At 51.0% G+C, this 23,941-nt stretch overlaps 1 protein-coding gene across 1 annotated transcript in view; it reads left to right on the top strand.

Moving 5' to 3' along the window:
- Positions 1 to 786: 786 nt before the first annotated feature.
- Positions 787 to 23,941, top strand: part of GFPT2 (glutamine-fructose-6-phosphate transaminase 2) — a 43,810-nt gene continuing 20,655 nt past the window's right edge. The window contains exons 1-6 of the mRNA XM_080673444.1: positions 787 to 894; positions 17,857 to 17,964; positions 18,742 to 18,840; positions 19,256 to 19,381; positions 22,832 to 22,890; positions 23,558 to 23,692. Coding sequence (XP_080529570.1) covers positions 888 to 894; positions 17,857 to 17,964; positions 18,742 to 18,840; positions 19,256 to 19,381; positions 22,832 to 22,890; positions 23,558 to 23,692 — 534 coding nt within the window. The 5' untranslated portion in view covers positions 787 to 887. The remainder of the gene's footprint in view (positions 895 to 17,856; positions 17,965 to 18,741; positions 18,841 to 19,255; positions 19,382 to 22,831; positions 22,891 to 23,557; positions 23,693 to 23,941) is intronic.

The following is a 23,941-nucleotide window of genomic DNA, read 5'->3' as shown; positions in this document are numbered from 1 at the left end:
AATTGTTTTGTTTTTTGTTTGTTTGTTTGTTTTAAATGTAAGCCTCAGCCGAGGATATGTTTTTATTGATTTTTAGAGAAAGGAGAGAGAGAGATAGACATCGATGTGAGAGAGAAACATCCATCAATTACCTCCTGTAGGCGCCCCAACCCGGAATGGAACCGCATCCTTTCGGTGTAGGAACAACTGCTCCCACCACCTGCTCCCCAGCCAGGGCTCTGCCGCCTAGTTTTGTCCAAGTCCCTTTCCATCTCCCAGGAGCCTCCGTTTTCTCATCTGCCAACCAGGGGCCGGAGTTCTCTCCTCAGAAGGCGGGACCGGGTTGCGGGCCACCGTGTGCTGCGTCTCAGGTGTGCAGAGAGGAGTCTGGGCCGCGTGTCACGCCCGACGTGCTCTGTGCCTTTCACAGACAGTCCTAATCCTCCCCGCGACCTGGAGTTGGTCCATCGCCACCTGGTTTACAGACTGGGAAACAGGCACCTGCCCAAGCCCCGCGCTCCTCGGCGTTTGAGGCCGAGTCAGCCCTCCTCCCCAGCCCCCAGCCCCGAGCCCCGAGCCCCCAACCCCCAGCCCCTTTCCAGGACCCGATGCCCACCGCCCGCTTTCCAGACGGGACTGGCGCCTGAAGCTGCCCCTCGCCCCCTTCCTGGACTCCAGGGGACCCCGTCCCACCGTTGTCACGACAACCGAAGGCCAATGGGGAGCAGGGAGGGGAGGAGGCTCCGCCCCGCCCCACCTAGGCCCCGCCTCAGTCCCGCCCCTGGCGGCGGGCTCGGGGCTATAAGGGCCGGCGGCGGAGCAGCGGGAGTCCGAGAGCGCCTGGCGCGGGAGTGCGAGTGTTTGCAGAGAGCGAGCCCAGAGCCCCGGAGCACGCGAGAGCGGCCACCATGTGCGGTGAGTGCGGCCCCTCCGCCGGCGCCCCAGCCTCTCAGCGCCTGAGCCCGACAGTGGGCTGCCGGGACCGGGAAGCGTCGCGGGAGGGGAGCGTCGATGGGTTTGGGCCCCCCAGTGGCTGGTGGGGGGAGGGGAGTGCCCAATCCCGGTCTTGTGCTTGGTGAGGGCGACCCAGCCCGGTCCACACAGAGGGGAGGGAATTGGCTGCGTCCGCTCCTGGACGCTGCACCACAGTGGGGTCCGCACCCCCTGCCCAGTGAGGGCGCTTTTCTCTTCTTGCCCCAAGTCTCCCACAAAGGTGGCCACGCGCATCCCCAGCGCGGGGTGCCCAATCGGCTCTCAGTGCCCGGCGCCCACCAAGGCGACGCGACCCCACCTGCCCCCACCTACACCCCCCTCGCCATCCACGGCAGTGTCACGAGTGGCTCAGGGTGCGTTCGCCCCAGAACTGCGCACCCATCTCGCATCCCATCATGAACCTCTTGTCCCTAGAAGTGTTGATTCCGTGTGGCCGCCTCTTTGCTAGATCGAGCTCTGGGGCGAGGTGCAAGGAAGAGGCAGCAATTGACCGCCAGCCTCAGACTGAAGCAGGGAGAGGGGGGGCCAGGACCGGGAGTGGGGTCGGGCTTCAGGCTTCCTGGGTACCGTGGAGACCCGCTGTCGGGCGAGGTAGCACTGCCTTGGGGAGGGCAGCTGCGGCCCTTGTGCACATCTGCAATTCCTCGCTCCCTGGCTGGGCCGCCTCCGCCGGCCGGGGAGAGAGCCGAAAGCCGGGAACTTCTGCTGGGACAAAAGGTCACTGTGCCTTTTTTCCTTGAGTAGGATTCAGTTACCCACTCCAGCCTCCTGTGGCTGGAGGACCTGGTGGAACTTTTGAAGCCATGAAAGGCCTCTGTCTGACTTCGCAGAGGGCTGCGGGGCGGGGTGTGCCAGCGGTGAGCGCTGGGCCAAAGTCTGTGCAGACCTTGTTTCTGAGGCCAGGCTCTCCTGAAAAAATTGAAAAGGGAGCAACCAACCAGGGAGCAGGCAGCTGGCCTTGGGGTGCAGCCTTCCCCAGGCCAAGCAGGCATCGATTTCAATTTCTGAATCCTCAGTGAAAACTTCTGTATTCCCAGCACCATTTGTAATGTGTAGGGCTGCCTGCAGGCAGTTCTGAGGAGAGAGACGAGGCAAAGGTGGCAGTTTTGTCAGAAGCCAATTGGGTTCTAAACCCATCAGCGTGGCATTCAAGGCCCATGGCCAACTGGTGGCCTTAGAGCCAAACTAGTGCACTGAGACCCTGGCACTAGGAGGGTCCACCAGAGGCTACCCTCCCTCCAACGCCCTTCCACCCCCACGACATCTTAGCCTTCCATCCTAACGCATACTTGCACCCACCTTTCTCCAGGTTTGCTTTCTGAGACTGAGCTGGTGGTGTCCTCTACCTTCTCCAACTCGCAAAATCACGAGTTTTGTTCTGCTTTATGAAAGGACTACACGTTTTGTCCCCTGGAGAAAGGATGAACAGACAGTCCAAACTACCTGTGACCTCACATTAGGACCCTACCTTCGCCACACCCCACCCTGCAGCCCTCAGGGCAGTCAGGGAGCTCTGGTGGAATTCCCGAGTGGGAAAGTTATTTCCTTTTCCAGTAGCCAGGGAAAGCCTCCACTGTGCTCAGGTGTCTGACATCTCTCTGACACCTGCCCAGCACAGAGGACACTCCCTGCTCAGTCACAGCAGCATCTGGCTAGAATTGAATATACTGGTCTGGTTTCTTTGGATTATGGTCTGTGTATGTAAGGCCAATGATACAGGTTTTCCTTTTACGGTTGTTTTGTAATGAGTTCATTTTAGGTTTTCAAAAATATAGTCAATTTTACAGAAAAACATTAAAGAAATGTTTGTACATTTGGTACGAGGATGCGGCCGAAATTGCGAAGACGCACCTGGAATGAACTGCTGACCCTCTTCATTTTACATTTGGAGAAATTGAGGCCCGGAGAGGTCTGTGCACACCCGTGTCTGAGCAGGAGTTGTTTGAAGTCTTTTCTCTGGGCTGGCTGTGGCCCTTCTGAGCTCTGCCATCTCAAGAGTCAGCAGGGATTCCTCTGTTGGCCTCTCTTTGTTAGGTGTTGATGACCTTGCTCAGTCTGGCCCTGCTTCTTCCACAGAAAGCTGGACCCAGGACTGGTTGATCCCACATGCAGTAAGCAGATGCTCAAAGTTTCAGTGCACTCTAAACCTTCAGCTGGATGGCACGTAGGTACTCAAGGGTGGTTTTATTGACATCCGAGAGCTGCTGGCATTTTGCTTACTTTCTGCCAATGGATAGGTTACTAATGGTATAGTCCCCCCCACCTCCTTCCTTTTCCTCTGTCCTTCCTTCTTCACGCAGCCACCAGTGGCTGAGACCCCGTGTTTTCCTGGCCCTGGGGCCATGTGGGTATGACCCTCCCCTTGGATAAGGGGTCTGTAGTTGGGCAGTCCAGAGGCAGATCCCTGACCAGGGACCAGGGACCAGGGACCAGATAACTCCTGAGATAAATGCCATCACAGAGGACAGGCCTCAGACACAAGCTGCAGCCTGGCAGCCTCAGGCCAAACCAGCAGGCAGACATCTCTCTGGTGCATAGGATTTAAACTTTATTCTTTAAATTAGTTACCAAATTAGAAAATTGGGGAGATTGCACATAAGTAGGTGGAATTTTCTACTTCTCTTGAAAAAATTCAGAGATGAGTAACCCAGAGTCCATATTTCTGAATAGTGCATAGTATCCCCTAGGATGAGGGGTGCAAGCTCCCCAGTTTTCCCAGCCCCCACCCAGCTATTGGTGCCCATGTAGTCAGTTTCGGGCCCTAGCACAGTGGAGGCAGGGAGTACTGACTGGCCCAGGAAGAGAGGGGGTACCTGGGAGAGTGCCACAAGGTCCTGGCCTCAAGTATGAGCTCTGCAGAGAGAAGGGGGTGAGAGGTATGCCAGGCTGAGGGCATAGCATAGGCAAGGGCATGACAGCATGCAGCATGTATGCATGGGGATCTAACTGCAAGGATTGCACTTCCTATCCATGAATTCTTAAATCTCGCCTCTCCTTCACTGCTGGGAGTGGTGGGGGAGGGGAGACTTGTTTATAGAGAATTGGAGGATTCTTAGTTTTTGCTAAAAGGTAAAGCCCTTACCTAGAATTCGTCTTTTGTCTTGGTTAATGTATTAGTTTCCTCTGGCTGCTATAACAAATTACCACAAACTTGCTGCTTTCAAACAACATACATTAATTCTCTCACAGATCTGGAAACTAGAAGTTCAGAAATCAGTTTTACTGGGCCAAAGTCAAGCTCTCTGTAGGGCCCCACTTCCTCTGGAGGCCTTAGGGGAGAATCTGTTCCTCGCCTCTTCCGGCTCTGGTGGCTGCCAGCTTTCCTTGGCTTGTGGTTACTCACTCCAATCTCTTCCTCTGTGGTCACATCACCTCCTCTTCTTCCAGGAGAATCTCCCTCTTAGAAGGATACTGATGACTGCATTTAGGGTCCACTCAGATTATTCAGGATAATCTTCTTTCTCAAAATACTTAACTTAATCACATAAATACCTTATTTATTATTTTCAAAAAAATGTTTTTATTAATTTCAGAGAGGAAGGGAGAAAGAGAAACATCAATGATGAGAGAGAATCATTGATCAGCTGCCTCCTGCACGCCCCGCACTGGGGATCAAGCCTGCAACCAGGGCATGTGCCTCGATCAGGAATTGAACTGTGACCTCCTGGTTCATTGGTTGACGCTCAACCACTGAGCCAAGCCAGTTGGACTAAATACCTTTTTTGATTAGAAATTAGGTGTCATCCTTATAGGAACTCCTTTGTAGGTCACAGTTTTCCTTTTTCTTGCTGCCTTTAAGATTCTCTCTTTGTCTTTAATTTTTGACATTTTAATTATGATGTGTCTGGGCGTGGGCCTGTTTGGGTTCTTCTTGTTTGGGGTTCTCTGTGCCTCCTGCACTTGTGACTTTTTCCTCCTACTTGAATTGCCCTCAGGCAATTGTCCTCAGGTGTGGGGAGAGTTTTTTTCAACAGGGTGGGGCAGTTACTTCTGCCTAGAGGCTAATTGTTACTTTTAATCTCTTAAGTGGCCAGGCCAAGGTGTTTTCCAATAGGGTGCACAGACTATCTTCCCCCCAGACAAGGCAGATGTCTATGTGGGAAAGATGTCCTCCACTGCGTGAGGGAATGACTCAGCCTAGGAAACTTGGGGTGTCTGCCTTCTGAGCTCTATCCCCCAAATCCCCAGTCCTGGCTTCTGCTCTCACAGCTCCAGTCTGTTTCACCCTCCCTTTGCTGGAGCACAAGGTAGGTGGCTCTACAGGGAGTTTAGTGTATTGGCCCTTTAAGAGGGTGTCTGAATTTTCAGCTATTACTCCCTGGCAGACAGCACCCCACTGCTTTTCACAGCCAGATGTTATGTGGGGTACCCTTCTCAGTTTTGGTGCTCTCCGCTTGGGAATTAGATCCCAGAGCTCTCAGTAGCACCTCTCCCCCACACACACACCCTCCCCCCCAGCTGAGATATCTCTCCGGGACTTCAGTTGCTGTCTGTGGGTGCCCTGCCAGCCCTTTCGCGCTCCGCCCCTCCTACCAGTCTCCATGCGGTCTCCACCTTCGGTCCTGGGATATCAGGGTTCTCTCCTGCGAGTTTTCCGTTGATATTCAGGAACTTTTTTTGTATTTTAGTTGTAATTCCAGTTTGTTCCTGGGAGCTTGTCTGTGCAGCATCCACTTACTCTGCCGCCATTTTTAATCACCCTGAGATTCTCTTGTCCTCTTCAATGTCCCAAGATGGTTGCCTAAATACCTTTTTTAATATGAAGATTCCATAGAGAAATTCTAGCAGTTAGGACCTGATATTTTTGAAGGCTGTCATCCTGAGACAATTGGGTGCTTGCTTTCAGGTGCCTTCTGCAAGAGTAGCCCAGTGCTGCCAATCCCAGATGCCCAAGCTATGGCCACAAAGATATTGCCCGCATCCCTCCCCACCCCACTCCACACACCCAAGTCCCCTGGGCCCAGCACTCTCAGACTGGACCGCCAGAGTCAGAAAGTGGACCTAGGCATCCGTTAAACCCCCCACCTTTCACTGGATGGTGTAACATGCCGTTGACCAAATAGTTTTCAGTCCCTGTGTCATATAAACATGGCTCTCATTGCATCTTGCCCTTCTTACAGGTACATACCCTTCCCACTCATCTCTTCCCAGCAAAAAGCAGGCATGGTTTTATTGCCTGGATTCCACAGGGGCCAGGACACCCACACCTGGTCTGCTTGCTTGCATAGTGGTCTTTAGGGGAGCTTGCACTTCTGGGCTCAGCTGAGGAAACAGCAGTCCAGGGAGATGATGTGACTCAGGGGAGAGCTCATCCGTTTGTCGCCAACTTCTTCCAGCTCCCAGGGCCCTGTCATGTTTGACACGCCTTTCCTCCCTGTAACAGTTCAGTCTGTGGACAGATGTCTCAGGAGGACTGGGCTGGAGTTGATGGGGCACAGACACTGGAGTCAGGTCAAGTGGCTTGTTACCTCTTAAGCCATAGGAGCCTCAGGAGCCTCAGGAGCCCAGAACTCAGTGATGGCAGCTAAATGCTTAACAACAATCCCTAGCTGGTGTGGCTCAGTGGATAGAGCGTCGGCCTGCAGACTGAAGGATTCTGGGTTGGATTCCCGTCAAGGGCACATGCCCGGGTTGTGGATTTGATCCCCGGTAGGGGGCGTGCAGGAGGCAGTGGATTGATGATTCTCTCATTGATGTTTCTATCTCTCCCTCTCCCTTTCTTTCTGAAATCAATAAAAAAATCAATGAAAAATATTTAAATGCTTAACAACCAGCTCTCCAGTTTGCCAGTTTCTATGGGGAAAATTCTGTCACCATGGCTAATTTCAGGTCATCAGTGAGGCTCCTGAGCACGCAGTTGGGAAGAGAGGTGCACAGTTGGCTCTGGGGAGCAGTTCTAGCAGCTCCCTCGTGCCACCGTGCGGAAGATGGGACTCACATGGGCACTCTGGCGGCCACCCTCTCCTCATCCCTAATCACGCCATTCCTCCACTGGTCAGTCTTATTTATCAGGGGTTCCCCAAGTTCTGAGAAACCTTCTGGAAATTTTGCAATATAGCATTAGTAAACAGTGCTTTTAAATTAAGGGATTATTTTTATATTTAGTAAAATTCACTTATAAAGGGAGATTAACTTGAGGTTATAAACACTATTGGAGAAAATGCTGAAGATGAATTCAGTGCAGAAACAGTTAAGCAATTTGATCATCTGCCTCTTTCTCATTTTCAACAGAAATATTTCTCTCACTGAAAATCAAGCCTGTTTTTTTTTTTTTTAATAACCAAATGTTGGCAGTTTAAACAGGACTTCTATTTTCTCTTTACAATGTAGAGTGTATGTTGCTTGCCCTTTGGTGCTGGTGAAATCCTAGCCTGACAAGGGCACCAAGGGCTTTTTATTAAAAACAGAAATGCCTTGCCTTTGCTCACTGCAGGAAGCAGTCCCTGTTATCTCGGGGTTCCAGTGGGGGCGCAGCTATAACCCCTGCAGTCCCAAGGAGGCATGAGGCGGTGCAAGGTTGTCCCCAGAGGGACCAACCCCCTCCTGACCTTGAGCCAGTGTGCGACACCCTCCCACCCGCCGTGGGACCTTTGCTCTCCCTGCTTCGTGAAGAAAGTGGCCTCCCTAGTCTATGTGAGTGAGGACTGGACATCCGGAGAGCCTACAGCCTCCTCTCAGCCCTTGCCATTGGCCCAGTGATCGCCCCTTCCTGGGGGCCTCACACTGAAGAGTAGACAGCCCCACCTCCCCCAGCATGCCACACACACATACACACTCTCACACTCACACTCACACACTCACACACAGGTGTCTACTCAGGAATTTCTGGCCATGTCCTCTGTCTGGGCAACGACTAATCGAATTTGGGACTTAGAACATTATCTAAATGACTTGGCTCATGGACTAAAAAGCTTCGACCCTTCAATTCTGAGATGCATGGATGGTGGTGGGAAGTAGGCCCTTTTTCTGGGGAGGGTGCCCGCCTTGCTGGGCAGTGACATACCTCCCACAATGGAACCTCTATTCTGTGTGTGGTACAGGCTGGCCCTCCATCTGGGACTGTCCACTCTCATGCACAGTGGGGCAGTGCTTTATTAATAGCTGATGCTCAGAGAGATGGAGAGTTTTTCCAAAACTACAGCCACAGAATGAGGATGCGGACCCCAGCCAGCCCATGGTGAACTTGACCTCTTCCCTCATCCTCCAGGCCCCAAGTAACATCTCCCCCATGCAGCATCTTGAGCACTCCAGGGTTTGTAGAGAAGATTCCAGGCGTTCAGCACTTCTGGTTCTGGTCAGGGGTCCTTCTGATGTGGTCATTGTCTTTATCTGTCACTTGGAGATTGAGGCGACTTCCTTGGGACACCAGGGGTTACAGTTCTGGGATGTCATGGGAGCCAGCCTTGCTGTGGTTGCTGGCCCAGTGGGGTGGGGGTGGGGGTGGAGGGCTGGATGGGAAGAGAAAGGTGGAGTCAGAAGCAGAAGTGTCCCATGGCTGGTGACTGGGGGGTGAGGGGAGGGTCTCCCAGGGGCCAGGGGAGGATATATCATCGAGGCCTGAACCCAACCAGGAGAGTTCAGAGGTCTGTCCATAGGAGGCGGGCGGGCACCTTCCCACAGGCCAGGTCTCCTCTGTGCCAGTTGTTAATCACCCCTTGGGGGACGATTCTAAGACAGGTTTTAAAGACTGATTCTAAGACTGATTTGGGGCGACAGCAGTGATGAGTACCCTGCAGTCTGACACACCTGGCTGTGAATGACTCAAGTCTTTGGCCTTAGAGCCACACATGCCATGTCTGTCCCTGGGAGTCACAGACTCAGCACGGGGCATTGTGAGGACCGGATGAGGAAAGGCTCTGGAAGAACTGGCCTGTGGGAGCCGCCGTAAATATTGCGCCCTCGTCGGGTGTAGTTCTGGGGTTCTCGCAGGGACATTTATAGTGGTCTCTCACTCTGGTGCTGGGGTCATCACACCTGGGGGCAGAGAGGGGGGTAGTTTGGGGACATAAGCCTTGTGCTTGGGAGTCTTAGGATGACCCCTGGACACTGGGGTCCCGAGCTCAGCACTACCCACCTCCCTGGCCTCTCTGTCTCATACTTACTCTGACGTTTCAGAGAGCAGTCTGCTGTGCACGGTTGAACGTGGCTGTCTTGGGCCCAACTCAAAGGCCACTTTCTCTAATCACCCTCCATCCATCCATCCATTCATTCATTTCTTCAACATATAGTTATAGAGCACCTAAAATGTGCCAGGCTCTGGGCCAGGGGACGGGGGATACAGTGATGAATAAGACAGATAAACAGACAGATGTGTTCCATACTATGAAGGTTACAGTCCCGTGGGAAGTCAGACAAAAGACAAGGAAGCAAGTGCTATGTAGGTTATTAATAAACAGGACCACGTGGCTTTTTAAAAAGGGGGAGCGTTAGACCCAGTGGGTGGGTGACCAGTCAGCTAACACCTGCAGAATGAGTTGGGGCCACCTGTGCACAGAGCCCACCCAGGAACTCTGCCCCTCCCACCCCTCAGCCCCAGCCCCTTCGCCTGAAAATCCCTGGAGGGGAAAAGAGGTTCCTAAGCATCATGTCCTCTCTCCACCCACCTGCCAGGTCCCCTCCACCTCAAAACTCCCAGCATAGTGATGAGGCCTCCATGGGCCAGAGAAAGGTTTTGAGGATGAATTAAATCTTGACCAAGTTGCCGCTGGATCATCCATTTGGTTTAACCATCATTTCCCCAAGTAGAAGGCCAAGGAGAAACGCTGGTAAAAGATTCTCTTTCCCCTGGGTTTTAGTGTCTGGTCATTTCTGCAGGGGTTACGAGGATGCCCCCGCGGGCCTGCAGGCGCGCCTCTCACTCCAGGAGAGAAGCTCCTAGCCTGCGCTTCTCAGGACGCTTACTGTGCGGCAGCACCCACTGTCCTCGGGGCTTTGCAAAGGGTGCTCAGTGACTTGCTGCAGGCCACACAGGAAGCAGGGGCAGCTGGCATTTGGAGACGGTATTTGGCGCAGGCTGCAGGTGTCAGTCGCTACCCTCTGTGCTTCTTGCTGTCCCAGACCCGTGATAGCAAGAAGCCTGAGGGAGGAGGCTCCCAGATGGGGACCCTGGATGGAAAGCTGTCCTCAGATGGTGCTTTCTCCTCCGGTGAGCAGGGCTGGGCAGCCACCATGAAGTCAGTGAAGTGGGATTGGGCTGGATGACCGTCCTATAGCCAGCACTAATGCAGAGTGGCATATGCTACACCAGTATATACAGGCCCGTGTGTACAGAGAGCACACTCGCAGTGGGAGGACGTTTCTGCCCTTCGTTCAATGCCCTCCTTGGAAGCAGCCACTAGCCCTGCGTCTTGGGTGCCCTCCCAGAAGTACTGTCTGCATCTCCCGCAAACCCTCGCCCCCCATCTCTGCATAATCCATGCATGTTCTACAGTCTACGTCTTCCCCCTGACACTTCCTGAGTAGACAGCTTCCCCTGGTTCCTGTGGAGGGCTGCCTGCGCGTGGCTCCACGGTGGCCCTGCGTTGGCGCACTCACTTAACCTGGTCCCTGCCAGGCCTCAGGCTGTCCACAGCCAGCACCGAGCAGCTGGGGTCTCCGCAGAGGTCTCTGTGGAGACAGTCCTAGAAGTACAAGAGCTCTGGTCAGCGGATGTTCACCTTTTAATTCTGAGAGATTGCAGTTGCCTTCCCAAGACGGTGCATGAATTTACCCTCCCATTTACTGTCCAGCCAATCTTTAGGGATCTTATAGGTAAAACATGGATTCTCATCTAGCTTTTTTCATGGAGGGAAGGGTCTCCAGCAGGGAATTCTGATGTGAATAGCACTGGGAAATTCCTGGGGAGGCAACTTTTTTATTTCATTATTTTTAAAAACAGCAAAAGCATGGTGTACATGCTGGCTTCTTCACTTCATCTCAGTCGAGTGCAGGGACAGCCAGGAGGCTGAGCTGCAAGGGAGAGAGGCTGTGCTTAGTTAAAGGACTTACTGAATAGATGTTGAAAATTAGATTTATGCCTCCTTGCGCCAAGATCTTGAAAACCAGTCCTCGGCAGGCCCCTCACCATGGTAATCTCCCCAACGGTGCCCTCCTGGCTGCAGAGCCTCCTGGCTGGGGGTGGACACAGCTGGTGACCCCGCCAACAAGGAAACTTTAACTGTCCCAGCCCATGGTGGGGGCAGGGCGGCGGGCGGTGGTGGCAGCCCCACCCCACCCACCAAGGAGGCTGCTCTGGATCTGAGAGCCGAGCCGCTCGAAGAACCTACGTTCCTGAGTTCAGAGCAGAGTTTGGCCAGAGGAGGGCATTGCCCAGAGAATTGGAGAGCCCTGCCTGAGCGCTGTGGTCACAGCACCTCAGATTTAACTTTCCAGGGTTGGTGTGGGCCTTTGTGCATCTGCAGTGGTCAGCTTCTCTTCGTGAGGTGCAAGTGTAACTCTAGAACAGCAAGGATTCTTAGCTTAAAACCCTTCAGAAATGACCCGAGTTGCCCCCCAGTTCACGTGACTCCTGTGCACGGTTGAACGTGGCTGTCTTGGGCCCAACTTGTGACCGCCTCCTGGAGCTGGGTGGGCTTTCCACGTGACTGGAATTTGATCGTGTCCCCACAGCAAATTTTGTGAATTTTTGAAGAAAAATTAACGTTATGAAAAGTTTCACCTAAACATAGGTTGTGCTGTACAACACTGTAAACATACTAAACACCATAGCCTTTTGCACTTTAAATAAGAAACCAGTATGGTACGTGACCTATATCCCAGTAACACTGTTAGCATTTTTTAAATGTTTGCATTGAAAGGTAATTATCATTTTTTATAAATGAGGTGACAATGCATCCCTCGCCCGTGTGCTCAGGTTGGAGTGGAGGGAGGAGGGTGGGCTCTGAGATGCTCAGCAGACACTTTGCTGGGGACTCGCCTGGGCTGCACACACAGCCCTTCCATTCAGCACCTCTCACCCAACTCCAGGCACCAGGGAGGCAAAAATAGTGACTGTCAACATTACCCTCGGCCATTTTTAACAGAAAACGCCTGTCACTGCTCAGAAAGCACAGAGTGAGGGCTGTTAAATATAAACCCTGTACCTTAAGATGTGAAAACAGCCTGAGCACAGTACCGTACAGTGCGTGGAATGCAAGATAGTGTAGTGCTGTGTAATTTTGTGACCTATTTTTGACAGAGTGTGTCTAGATGGAATTTTAGCAAGTTAAATGTTCATGTGATTGGACCCCACATTTAATTGAAATTTAATCATTCATTCACATATACCATATTGAATTAAATCAACTTAACAACAGGGGATATTACAGGTGATTTTGTGTATAATCGTGCTCAGGTCTCAGATTCCTCAGGCAGCTTATCCCTTCTGAGGTTCATGTTTGGGAAAACTTTCTGGTTTTATTGAGATACTAGAGGCCCAGAGCACAAAATTCGTGGGGGGGGGCAGGTGTGGGGGGAGGGGGTGTCCCTCAGCTCAGCCTGCACCCTCTCCAATCTGGGACCCTTCTCACAATCCAGGACTGCTGGCTCCCAACTGCTCGCCTGCCTGCCTTCCTGATTGCCCCTAACCACTCGCCTGCCTGCCAGCCTGATCACCCCTAACCACTCCCCTGCCAGCCTGATTGATGCCTAACTGCTCCCCTGCCAGCCTGTTTGCCCCTAACTGCCCTCCCCTGCAGGCCTACTCACCCCTAACTGCCCTCCCCTGCAGGCCTGGTTCCCCCCCAACTGCCCTCCCCTGCAGGCCTGGTTCCCCACCAACTGCTCTCCCCTGCAGGCCTGGGTCCCTCCCAACTGCCTTTCCCTGCAGGCCCGGTTGCCCCCAACTTCCCTCCTCTGCTGGCCTGGTCACCCCTAACTGCCCTCCCCTGCAGGCTTGATTGCCCCCAACTGCCCTCCCTTGCAGGCTTGGTCCCTCCCAACTGCCTTCCCCTGCTGGCCATCTTGTGGTGGCCATCTTGTGTCCACATGGGGGCAGCCATCTTGTGTCCACATGGGGGCAGCCATCTTGTGTGTTGGAGTGATGGTCAATCTGCATATTACTCTTTTATTAGATAGGATTAGTGATATAACATGGTATAAGGCTAAGGTGTACAACATAATGATTTATCGATAGATAGATAGATATAGATATAGATATATATGATGACACAATAAGACTACATAACATTCATCACCTCACATAGGTAACTTTTTTCCTTATTATGAGAACTTTTAAGACCTACTCTTTGAGCAACTTGGGAATGTATAATGAAGTATTAACTACAGTTGCCATGCTGTACATTACATCCCCAGAACTTATTTGTCTTATAACTGGAAGTTTGTATCTTTTGACCACGTTTCCCTAATTTCTCCATCTCCCAACCCACCCTGGCAGTCACCAATCTGATCTCTGTATCTGGAGTTTGGTTTTTATTAGATTTCACATATACGTGAAATCATAGAGTGTTTGTCTTTCTCTGACTTGTTTCATTTAGCATAACACTCTCTAGGCCCACCCATGTTGTCACAATTGGCAGGACTTCCTCCTGTTCATGGCTGAATAATATTCCTTTGTAGATGTGTACCATATTTTCTTTTTAAATTTCTTTATTGATTAAGGTATTACATATGTGTCCTCATCCCTCCATTAGCCCCCCAACCCCCCCACTCATGCCCTCACCCCCCTGGTGTTTGTGTCCATTGGTTAGGCTTATATTCATGCATACAAGTCCTTTGGTTGATCTCTCCTCCTTTCCCCCACCCTCCCCTATCTTCTCTCTGAGGTTTGGCAGTCTGATCGATGCTTCTCTGTCTCTGGATCTGTCCCTGTCCATCAGTTTATGTTGTTCATTATATTCCACAAATGAGTGAGATCATGTGATATTTATCTTTCTCTGCCTGGCTTATTTCACTTAGCATAATGCTCTCCAGTTCCATCCATGCTGTTGCAAATGGTAAGAACTCCTTTTTTTACCGCAGCGTAGTATTCCATTGTGTAGATGTACCACAGTTTTTTAATCCACTCATCTGCTGATGGGCATTTAGGCTGTTTCCAAATCTTAGCTATGGTAAATTGTGCTGCTATGAACATAGGGGTGCATATATCCTTTCTGATTGGTGTTTCTAGTTTCTTGGGATATATTCCTAGAAGTGGGATCACTGGGTCAAATGGGAGTTCCATTTTTAGTTTTTTGAGGAAACTCCATACTGTTCTCCACAGTGGCTGCACCAGTCTGCATTCCCACCAGCAGTGCAAAAGAGTTCCCTTTTCTCCGCATCCTCACCAGCACTTGTCCTTTGTTGATTTGTTGATGATTGCCATTCTGACAGGTGTGAGATGGTACTGCATTGTTGTTTTGATTTGCATCTCTCAAATAATTAGTGACTTTGAGCATGTTTTCATATGTCTCTTGGCCTTCCTTCTGTCCTCCTTCGAAAAGTGTCTGTTTAGGTCCTTTGCCCATTTCTTGATTGGATTGTTTATCTTCCTTTTGTTAAGTTGTATGAATTCCCTGTAAATGTTGGAGATTAAACCCTTATCGGTGATGACATTGGCAAATATGTTCTCCCATGTAGTAGGCTTTCTTGTTGTTTTGTTGATGGTTTCTTTTGCTGTGCAAAAGCTTTTTATTTTGTTGTAGTCCCATTTGTTTATTTTCTCTTTCGTTTCCATTGCCCTAGGAGCAGTATCAGTGAAGAAGTTCCTTTGGCATATGTCTGAGATTTCGCTGCCTGTGGATTCCTCTAGTATTTTTATGGTTTCCCGTCTTATGTTTAAGTCCTTTATCCATTTTGAGTTTATTTTTGTGTATGGTGTAAGTTGGTGGTCTAGTTTCATTTTTTTGCATGTATCTGTCCAATTTTCCCAACACCATTTGTTTAAGAGACTGTCTTGACTCCATTTTATGTTCGTGCCTCCTTTGTCAAATATTAATTAGGCATAGTGGTTTGGGTCGATTTCTGGGTTCTCTATTCTATTACATTGATCTATATGTCTGTTCTTGTGCCAGTACCAGGCTGTTTTAAGAACAGTGGCTTTGTAATACAGCTTGATATCTGGTATTGAGATCCCATCTACTTTGTTCTTCTTTATCAGGATTGCTGCAGCTATTCGGGGTATTTTTTTATTCCAGATGAATTTTTGGAAAGTTCATTGTAGGTCTGTGAAATATGCCGTTGGTATTTTAATGGGGATTGCATTGAATCTGTAGATTGCTTTGGGTAGTATGGACATTTTGATGATGTTGATTCTACTAATCCATGAACATGGTATGTTCTTCCATCTGTTTATGTCTTCCTCAATCTCTTTTTTCAGTAACCATATTTTCTTTTTTTTCCTTTTTTTAAAAATATAATTTATTGATTTTTTACAGAGAGGAAGGGAGAGGAATAGAGAGCTAGAAACATCGATGAGAGAGAAACATCGATCAGCTGCCTCTTGCACACCTCCTGGTGGGGATGTGCCCGCAACCAAGGTATGTGCCCTTGACCGGAATCGAACCTGGGACCCTTCAGTCCGCAGGCTGACACTCTATCCACTGAGCCAAACCGGTTTTGGCCATATTTTCTTTATCTAGTCATTCGTCAGTGGACACTTGTGTCTTGGCTATTGTAAATAATGCTGTAAAATGGGTGCAGATATATGGCAGTTCTTTAATCTTGGTCATACTTTTCTGTCATCCAGAAAAATGTTAGAAAATAAAAGTAATAAAATAAACAACTGTCAACCACTGGTCGTTGTCACCAATTCAATGCCAACAGGAATCCCCAATTTGGGGTGCAGGGGAGAAGGAAACTTCATTCAGTGCATACAGCTCAACTGTGATACGCACAGCCGTGGAACAGCTCGATGGTGCTGCAGCTCTACGATGAAACACGCTGGGACGTGGCCCTGGGGCAAGGCAGCCCTCGGGCAAGGCCCCTTTCGGGCCAGACAGCCCTGCTCTGCTCTGCCTGCTTTGCTCCCCGCCGGTCTGTGCCAGTCTGAAAGCTTCAGCCAGGGAAACGCAATCTCCAGTGGAAAGGGAAAGTGGGCTCTTGGAGCCAGCGAGGAACTGACTGACGTAGACAGAAGTCCCCGTCCTGGTCCCTGATTGGTTCATCCTCGTGCAAATGAGGACTCCAAAGCCTTGCTGTTTGATTGACTCAAAAAGCACTGTCCTGACTGGTCAGAATGGAGCTGCTCTGATTGTGGTTGAAGATGCTGATGGGGATGCAGCTGCACAGCTCTGATTGGGCGGGAAGTTTCATTCCTATGGGTGACATATGCCTCCAGGATCACGGTGCAGGCAGGCGGTAGTTCAGGGCAACCTTCTCTCTGAAGTGCAGCTTGCATGAGAGGCCCCTGTTTAGAAATAGCTGCTAGGCTCTGTTTTATTTATTTTCACTTTGATCCCAGTTAGCCGCCAGAAGCCCTTCTTGGTAGGCATCTTCTTTCCCAAAATTAAAATTGGGAAAATAAACCTTTTAACTCTACGTATCCCCGAGGCAGCAGTGCTCAGTGCTGGGAGCATTTAACGTCCTGAAGTCGGGTCTCCTTGTCTCTGCTCCTGACTCTTGCCCAGTCACAGCCTCCTGGGCTTCTGGGTGATAGCAGGTCTGACCTCTAAGGCTGCTGTGAGTTTTGATTGGCATCTGTGTGGGAATGCTTGGTCAGTGCCTGCTCCATGGTGAGTTCTCAATAAGATGAGTTGCTATGAATATGCCTGAATATTTTCAGGATCAATACCATCGCTTCCCTGATTAGTACAGATTCAGGGTTGCTCTCTTTCACATTTATTGAACAAGGACTGTCTGCTGAGATACAGTGATAATATAAAGGTAGGAGTAGCAGCCTGCGTCCCTGTCAGGGGACATAGTTGTCCCAGGACGTAAGATCACTGTGGTGGCCTTGTGGGTGGGAAAGCTGGGCCTTGACAAGCCTGCTCTGGGAGGTGCGGTTGGAGCTGAGCTGTGAGGAGGGCAGGGAGGATGCGAGGGCAGAAGGATGACTGGATGGGGCACTCACAGGGCAAGACAGAGACTGACCAAGAGTCTGTAGTCTCAAGCAGGGGACTGGAGGGTTTGGAAAGAACCCGCATGACAACTGTTACTCCCTAGTTAGGAAAATATTATTTTGCAATATGAATACAGAAAATAAAGCCAAACAAAATCTTCTTGGCCTTCCTTAGAGATAAGGATTCTCTAGGCACGGAGAGATGGTTTTACTCTTGCTGTTGTAAAATGATACTTATTGATCCAGGCAGCAGAACTGAGTGGGAAGTGGGGCAGAGGCCACAGTGCCCGTTCTCACATGCTGCCGGGGCTGCTGTGACCTCCGTATGACTTCCCAGGTGCCTTCTGTGCCCGTCAAGGAGTCCACGTAGGGGGGTTCCCAGATGCCCGTGGCTGGTTGGGTGGTTTGCTGATCTTGGCTGTTATAGTCGTTGCTGCAGTGAACGCCTCATCCCCTGCAAGTACGTCCCTGGGAAACTTCTCCAAGGCCAGGGGGTGTGAGGGTGTTCTCGTGCTGCCTGCATCTTTGTCACGGAGGAAGGGATGCCTACAACCCCCGGCCAGAAGCAGAGCGGGGAGTGTGGCTCTTCCTCTGCTCAGCTTGGATGCCTCCGCAGTGCGGTCTGTCCACATGCCCAGACCGTGTTCTTTTCTTTCTTTCGTTTTTTTAAAATATATTTTTATTGATTTTAGAGAGGAAGGGAGAGGGAGAGAGAGAGAGATAAACATCCATGATGAGAATTGTTGATTGGCTGCCTCCTGCACGGCCCCTACTGGGGATCCAGCCTGTAACCCGGGGCATGCGCCCTTGACCGGAATCGAAGCCGGGACCCTTCAGTCTGCAGGCCAGACCGTGTTCTAAACATGAACCGTGCGCGTGTTTAGTAACGTGCAGTGTCCCCTCTTTCCCAGGAATCTTTGCCTACATGAACTACAGAGTCCCCCGCACCAGGAAGGAGATTTTTGAAACCCTCGTCAAGGGCCTGCAGCGGCTAGAGTACAGAGGCTACGACTCGGCAGGTAGGCCCTGCAGGCTTCTGCCACAGAAACCTAACGCTGTTTATTACACTTGAAAACTAGAAAAGTCGAAAGAGGAAACAAGGGTAAAAGAAATCTGCATGCAAAGTGCCCCCTTGGTATCTCTGTGTCCCCCCTCCAGTCATGTTGGGGGCCCAGGGGGAGCGGGGGGAGTGCGTAGACATTTTTGGTCCCACCTATTCATGACGACAGGATTTTGTACTTTTATATTTTTCACTTATGTCAGCCTTTCCCATCATCCTAACTTCCTCCTAATGGTCTAAGTGCTGCACAGTCCTCCACTAGGTGGGCATCTCAGAGCTTACTCCTCCACCGGCCTGGCTGGTGGACACTTACTCTGTTCCCATTCGTACCTAAGCCACCATAGGAGAAAGGGAGAGCCAGATCTGCTTACATCCCTTTCAGTGCTGAGCAGAAGGCGAGTCGGGAGGAGAGGGAGGGGGCACTGAGTAGAGGTACCATTTAAAGCAGCAGGATGCAAAGCACACAGCAAGGTGAATGCCCTTACGTGTGCCCGTGCCCTCAGTGGCGGTGTGGGTCCAGGCACTCACTCCCTGCAGGCTGTTAGGTGTTGCCCAGGCACAGCCTCCTCTTTCCAAGTCAATCAGGCAACGCGCCAGGGGAGCAAGAACTAATAAATTGTGTAGCCCCACTCCTGGGCCTCCTCCCCCCCCTCCCCCCGCCCCACCGCGTGGTGCCCTGTAACACAGCGTGCGAGACAAGCCTTAATCCAACACAGAAAACCGTGTTCACCTGCAGGTGTGGCAATCGATGGGAATAATAATGAAGACAAAGAAAGGCATATCCGACTGGTCAAGAAAAGGGGAAAAGTCAAGGCTCTTGACGAAGAACTTTACAGTAAGTGGGAAACACGCCAGCCCGGCCAGTCAGTGCAGCGTGGGTCCTTGAAAATCTTTTATTCCAATGGTATTTGAAACTAAAAATGCTGACTTTTCTGTGCATGGGACGTGAAGAAATGTATTTTTAAGTATTTGGTACATATGTATTTTAATTTTTCTGGCAAGCGATATTGCTTTTCCACTTGTAGTAGTGATACAGAACTTTCTTTTTAAAGTTAGAGTGGATTAGGACTAAGTAACCAACAGCAGGGGTCTGGCAGAAACCCCGGGAGGAGGCGCGAGTGCCCGCGCAGTCCCCGGCAGTCCCCGGCGGGATGTGCTGACCTGTCCCCGTGTAGACGCCGCCTCGGCATAGCAGTGCTGTGTCAATGCTTGCTTTGTAAGTGTGGCAACTGGATTTTTCTTTCATCTAGAGCAAGACAGCATGGACTTAGAGGTGGAGTTTGAAACCCACTTTGGCATTGCGCACACGCGCTGGGCCACCCACGGGGCTCCGAGTGCTGTCAACAGCCACCCGCAGCGATCAGACAAAGGCAACGGTAGGTATTGAGGCCTTGCTCCTCGTCTCGGGGTTCTGCCTGGCCCTGACTGTGACAGGCTGATCCGCACCCACCATCAGTGGGTTTCTCAGCCAGCCTGTCTTCCCTAAGGACCCAAGCTGGTGGCGCCGGCCCCAGACAGGAGGCAGATCCGCCTGCTCCGGGGCAGTGCTGACCCGCAGGCGTCTGCAGGCACACGAGGCACTTCCTGCGCGGACTGCTGGCTCTTGGGAGCCCAGCCTGAGGGGACTTGGCAGCGTGAGGGGTAAAGGGCTGAAGGGTTCTGGAGGGTGGGCACTTGAGGGAAAGATAGCATTCCTTCTTCATCCCCAAACCCGCCCTGCGCCTGAAGAGAGTGGTCCTGGACAAAGGCAGGGGAGCAGGGCTGACCTTGGTTCACCGTCGGAGGTGCCCCTGCAGGGAGGCCTCAGCAGCTGGCAACCCAAGAGCTCCTCCCAGCAGCAGAGCCCTCCATTCAGCTCCTTTACTTTGGTAAGAAATGAGAGTGATGGTGTGGAAAAGTCCAGACATCTGGCATCCCTGGACAAAGCGGACTGACAGACAGCAGGCCAGGGTCAGAGAGCAGGGGCACAGCCACTGCCCACGGCAGCCCCACGAGCCAGGCCCTATTTGGTGGGCTGCAGGGTCCCCAGTTCTCCCAAATGCCTCCGTGTGCCAGCCCCAGCTCTTCGGGCCTCATCACTCGCATGGACCCCCAGGACAGTTCTCCTGAATCATGCCCCACCCCCTTTCATGGGGGTGGACTCGTAGGTCTGGGGCTCCCAGTGTGAGCTCTTGGGGGCTCCGTGGTCAGCCCCAGGGTTGTCGGTCCCCTGCAATAGGACACAGTAGGCATGTGAGATAGGGAGAGGCGTGGCCCTTGCTCCCTCCCAGGGCTCTGAACAAGGGCCTGAGATGTCATCTGGGCCCTCACGTGGGTCCCCACTTGAGGTTGAGCCTGGTCAGGTCAGGAGCCCCGAAGACTCGCACCTGGGCATGATGGGCGAGGGTGTCCAGTAGAGGTACCATTTAAAGCAGCAGGATGAGAATGATCTTTGGAGTCAGCCAGAACCCCACTCTGAGACATTGGGCACCGTGCAGGTCCTTGCCACGCCCCACGTCAAAGTAAGGATCAGACACATCAGGGGGCTGTGGGGTGCTTATTAGCAGGCGCTGAGCTAAGCATTTAGCCTCACCGCAGTTCATCCTCCTGGAAGTTGGGCTGCAGAGAGCGGCACTGCCCTGCACCCTGTCCTTTGCCCCGCGGACACTGCAGTTCCCCAAGGCAGCTCACCTGCCTGATTTGGAAAGGAAGGCCTCCTCTGGGAAACAGGAGAGTCCCTGGCGCCCCTCCCATCAGAGCAGCGGAGGCAGCACAGGGGCCAGGCTGCACATGCGCCCACGTGGTCAGAGTCTCGGGTAGCGAGGGTTTTGCTGAGGACTTTTCCCTGAATCTGGTCCATGCCCTGGACCACAGGGCGTCCCACTACTGCAGCAGGCACCCTACACCCTGGACCACAGGGCGGAAGACAGCAGACTCCATAGCACTGTGGACCTAGAACGTACATCCAGCCAAACCCCAAGCCAGACACGGGTGGTCGCTGGCGCAGCAGTGTTGGCTGAGGAAACATTGTACCAGGCCCATGTGCCGGACATATACCCAGCCACAGTCCCCTGCCTACCCAGGTGATATGTGAACCCCTACTTCAGTGCCGATGATGATTCTGTGTCCCCAGAGCAGGGAGGCTCCCAGGAGATGCCCCCACACCCAGACTTAGCAATGCCTGCCCTGACTCAGGATGAGTAATTAAAAACAAAACAACATGGGAAATAAGAGAAGATTCCTAACATTTCTTTAGCAACTCAGCCGTGATAGCTGGAGAGCATACTTTTAAGGAAGGCTTACACCCAGCAACGACATTGCGGAAGAAAATTATACAAAGGAGTTTTCACAAAGAAAACACAGATTCTCGGAAGCAAATTAACGCTGAGAATTCAGTAGAACGAGGTGAAAGAAAAGTTACTAGGAAGAAAGTAGTGTAAGAAACAATGTCACAGTAGACATGAAAGCAGTTGGAGAAGGGGATGGCGATGGAGGCAGCTAATACAGTAGAGGATCAATAGTCCAAATTTGTGACCCCAAGAGGGACCCAGACACATGGAGTAGTAAACGCACCAACGCTGTAACCCAGGTGCACTGGGCTAGCACACCTGCTGAAGTGGCTTTTTAAGAATATGTTTTATTGATTTCAGAGAGAGGGAGAGAAACATCAATGATAAGAGAGAATCATCAATCGGCCTCCTCTTGCATGCCCCCTGCTGGAGATCAAGCTCACAACCCAAGCCTGTGCCCTGACCGGGAATCGAATTGTGACCTGGTTGACGTTCAACCAGTGAGCCACACTGGTCGGGCTGAAAATGGCTTTTTTAATTCGAGCCATCTCATTTTTTTGTGTGACCACACAAAAGTACACAATATGTTGTAAGAAATATAGAGAAGAAAGTTAAGAAATATAGAGAAGAAAGTATGGTAAAAATGGAAAAGGTTTTAAAAGATGTAACAGGAAAAAAATCTGTCCTGTACTGAAAAAAACTTGAGTTGGAGATCCAAATGTTCAGTGAATAATAATATTTATGACAAACGCCCCAAATGTAGACACATCCTCCTGGAATTACTGACCCTCAAGGATAATAAAGAGTCTTTTCGTTATCTAGACTGAAGGGGGAAGAGGGTTGCTTGCCCAGAAAAACTTTCAGATTGGCCTTAGACCTTTTCTCAGCTGTTGATTGAGATGTGCAGTGGCAGCAAAGGGACTGCCCGCCCCTCTCCCCCCGCCCCCCCCCCCGTTTCACCTGCACAGGGAGCAGCCGGGTTGCTGCTGGGTTGCAGGAGGTGGGAACAGCAGGCAGACCCTGTAAAAGAGACGTGCTCGTGGCCACACAGGGGTGCGGGGGAGCCCAGGGATGCCAGAACCTCTGGGGATTTTCTTAGAAGAAAACCAGGGTTTTTAAGTGAACCCTCAAAAATTTTCAGCTCAGATCTCTTTACAATTCAGTGTAGTCAAACAGAAGCCCGTGTGTGGACCACTAGCGCAGGACTTCTTGGAGCCAGTTGGGAATTCCTGGAATTGTTTCTGGGTAATGAAGGATTAATCAACCCCATCGACATAAATAGCAACACTTAATTGGTGACCCTGCAGACGACAAGTAGAGCTCTGTCCCTGGTTGGATCAGTGGATGCTTTTTATTGAAAGAGGAACGTCTATTTCCTCAGGTTGAAGTTGTAGTCATAGCCGATATCCGTTCTGTGATGGTAAATGACATTTACTTAACAGACACCCTATAGGAGCCACGTTTATAGTTTCAAGCTGCCGAATTGTTTCTTTTAAGGCACATCTGACTTGATCCTCTCGTCTTCATAGCATTTCTGTCTTGAAACTTTTCTTCCAGAATTCGTTGTCATCCACAATGGGATCATCACAAATTACAAAGACCTGAAGAAATTTCTGGTAAGATCCTTCCCCTTAGTAACATCTAAGTCCAGTACTATTGGTCTTCCCCCAGAAACTTTCCAACCAGCTCATTTCCCTCCGGAAACAAAAGCAGAAGCTGAGTGAGAGCCACTCTTGGCCACGTCAACGCATTGGACGCAAACCTCAGCCCCAGCTCAGCCGGCTCCTCAGATCTTGCTGGAGTAGATAGCAGGACACGCATAGGGCCACTGCAGAGTCATAGAATCAAAAGAACACGAATTTCCTTTTATTAAAAATGTCTGCACTAAATTATCGACTCATACACCAAATGGAATGTGGAGCGGGAAGGCAAATAGCCAATATCTAAAGGATGAAAAGGTTGTGGTGTTGGCTGGGATGTGGAAACAGCAGGATTTGACTCAACTCATTTGATTACTCTGACTGCCGTTATTTTGCAATGTTCAGATTCATGGCAGGGACCAGCTTCGGAGGTGGGGCGTTCTCAGGGAGTACTGAATGACTCAGCTGTGTTATGCTGTGTGATTCTGGCAAACATTTCTCATCCCTTTCACATTTTCCTTGTCATTCTGACAGTTCCTTAAGTCACTCCGAGGGCAAGTCATAAGGGAGGAGAGGGAGCTGGCCCAGCCAGCATTTCGCAATGACCATTATCTGACACTCTGTGTCCAACCAAATATTCCAGGAAAGCAAAGGCTATGAGTTTGAGTCAGAGACAGACACGGAGACTATCGCCAAGCTGATCAAATACGTGTTCGACAACAGAGAGATCGAGGACATCTCATTTTCAACACTGGTCGAGAGAGTCATTCAGCAGTTGGTGAGTTACAAGTCACACCTGTCTCAATCATCCCTTCATTTTGCATAAGCATTAGGCAAATATATGCCAAGTACCTGAGAATTCAAGTTGGCTCACCTACAGCATCTGGCGTTAAGATATCAGATCCTTGTAATATCCAGAAAAGTCCTGAGGTTTGAGTGGTAAACACCAAATGGAAGTGCCTTGCCTCGTTTTAATGCCTCCAAGATTGTGATTGGCCTCCGAACTGTGGCTACTTCCCATCGCCGG

Source organism: Plecotus auritus (assembly GCF_963455305.1).
Source record: "Plecotus auritus genome assembly, chromosome: 6".
NCBI classification, from domain to species: domain Eukaryota; kingdom Metazoa; phylum Chordata; class Mammalia; order Chiroptera; family Vespertilionidae; genus Plecotus; species Plecotus auritus.
The sequence above is the reverse complement of the archived record's forward strand: the minus strand, read 5'-3'. Positions and strand labels throughout refer to the sequence as shown.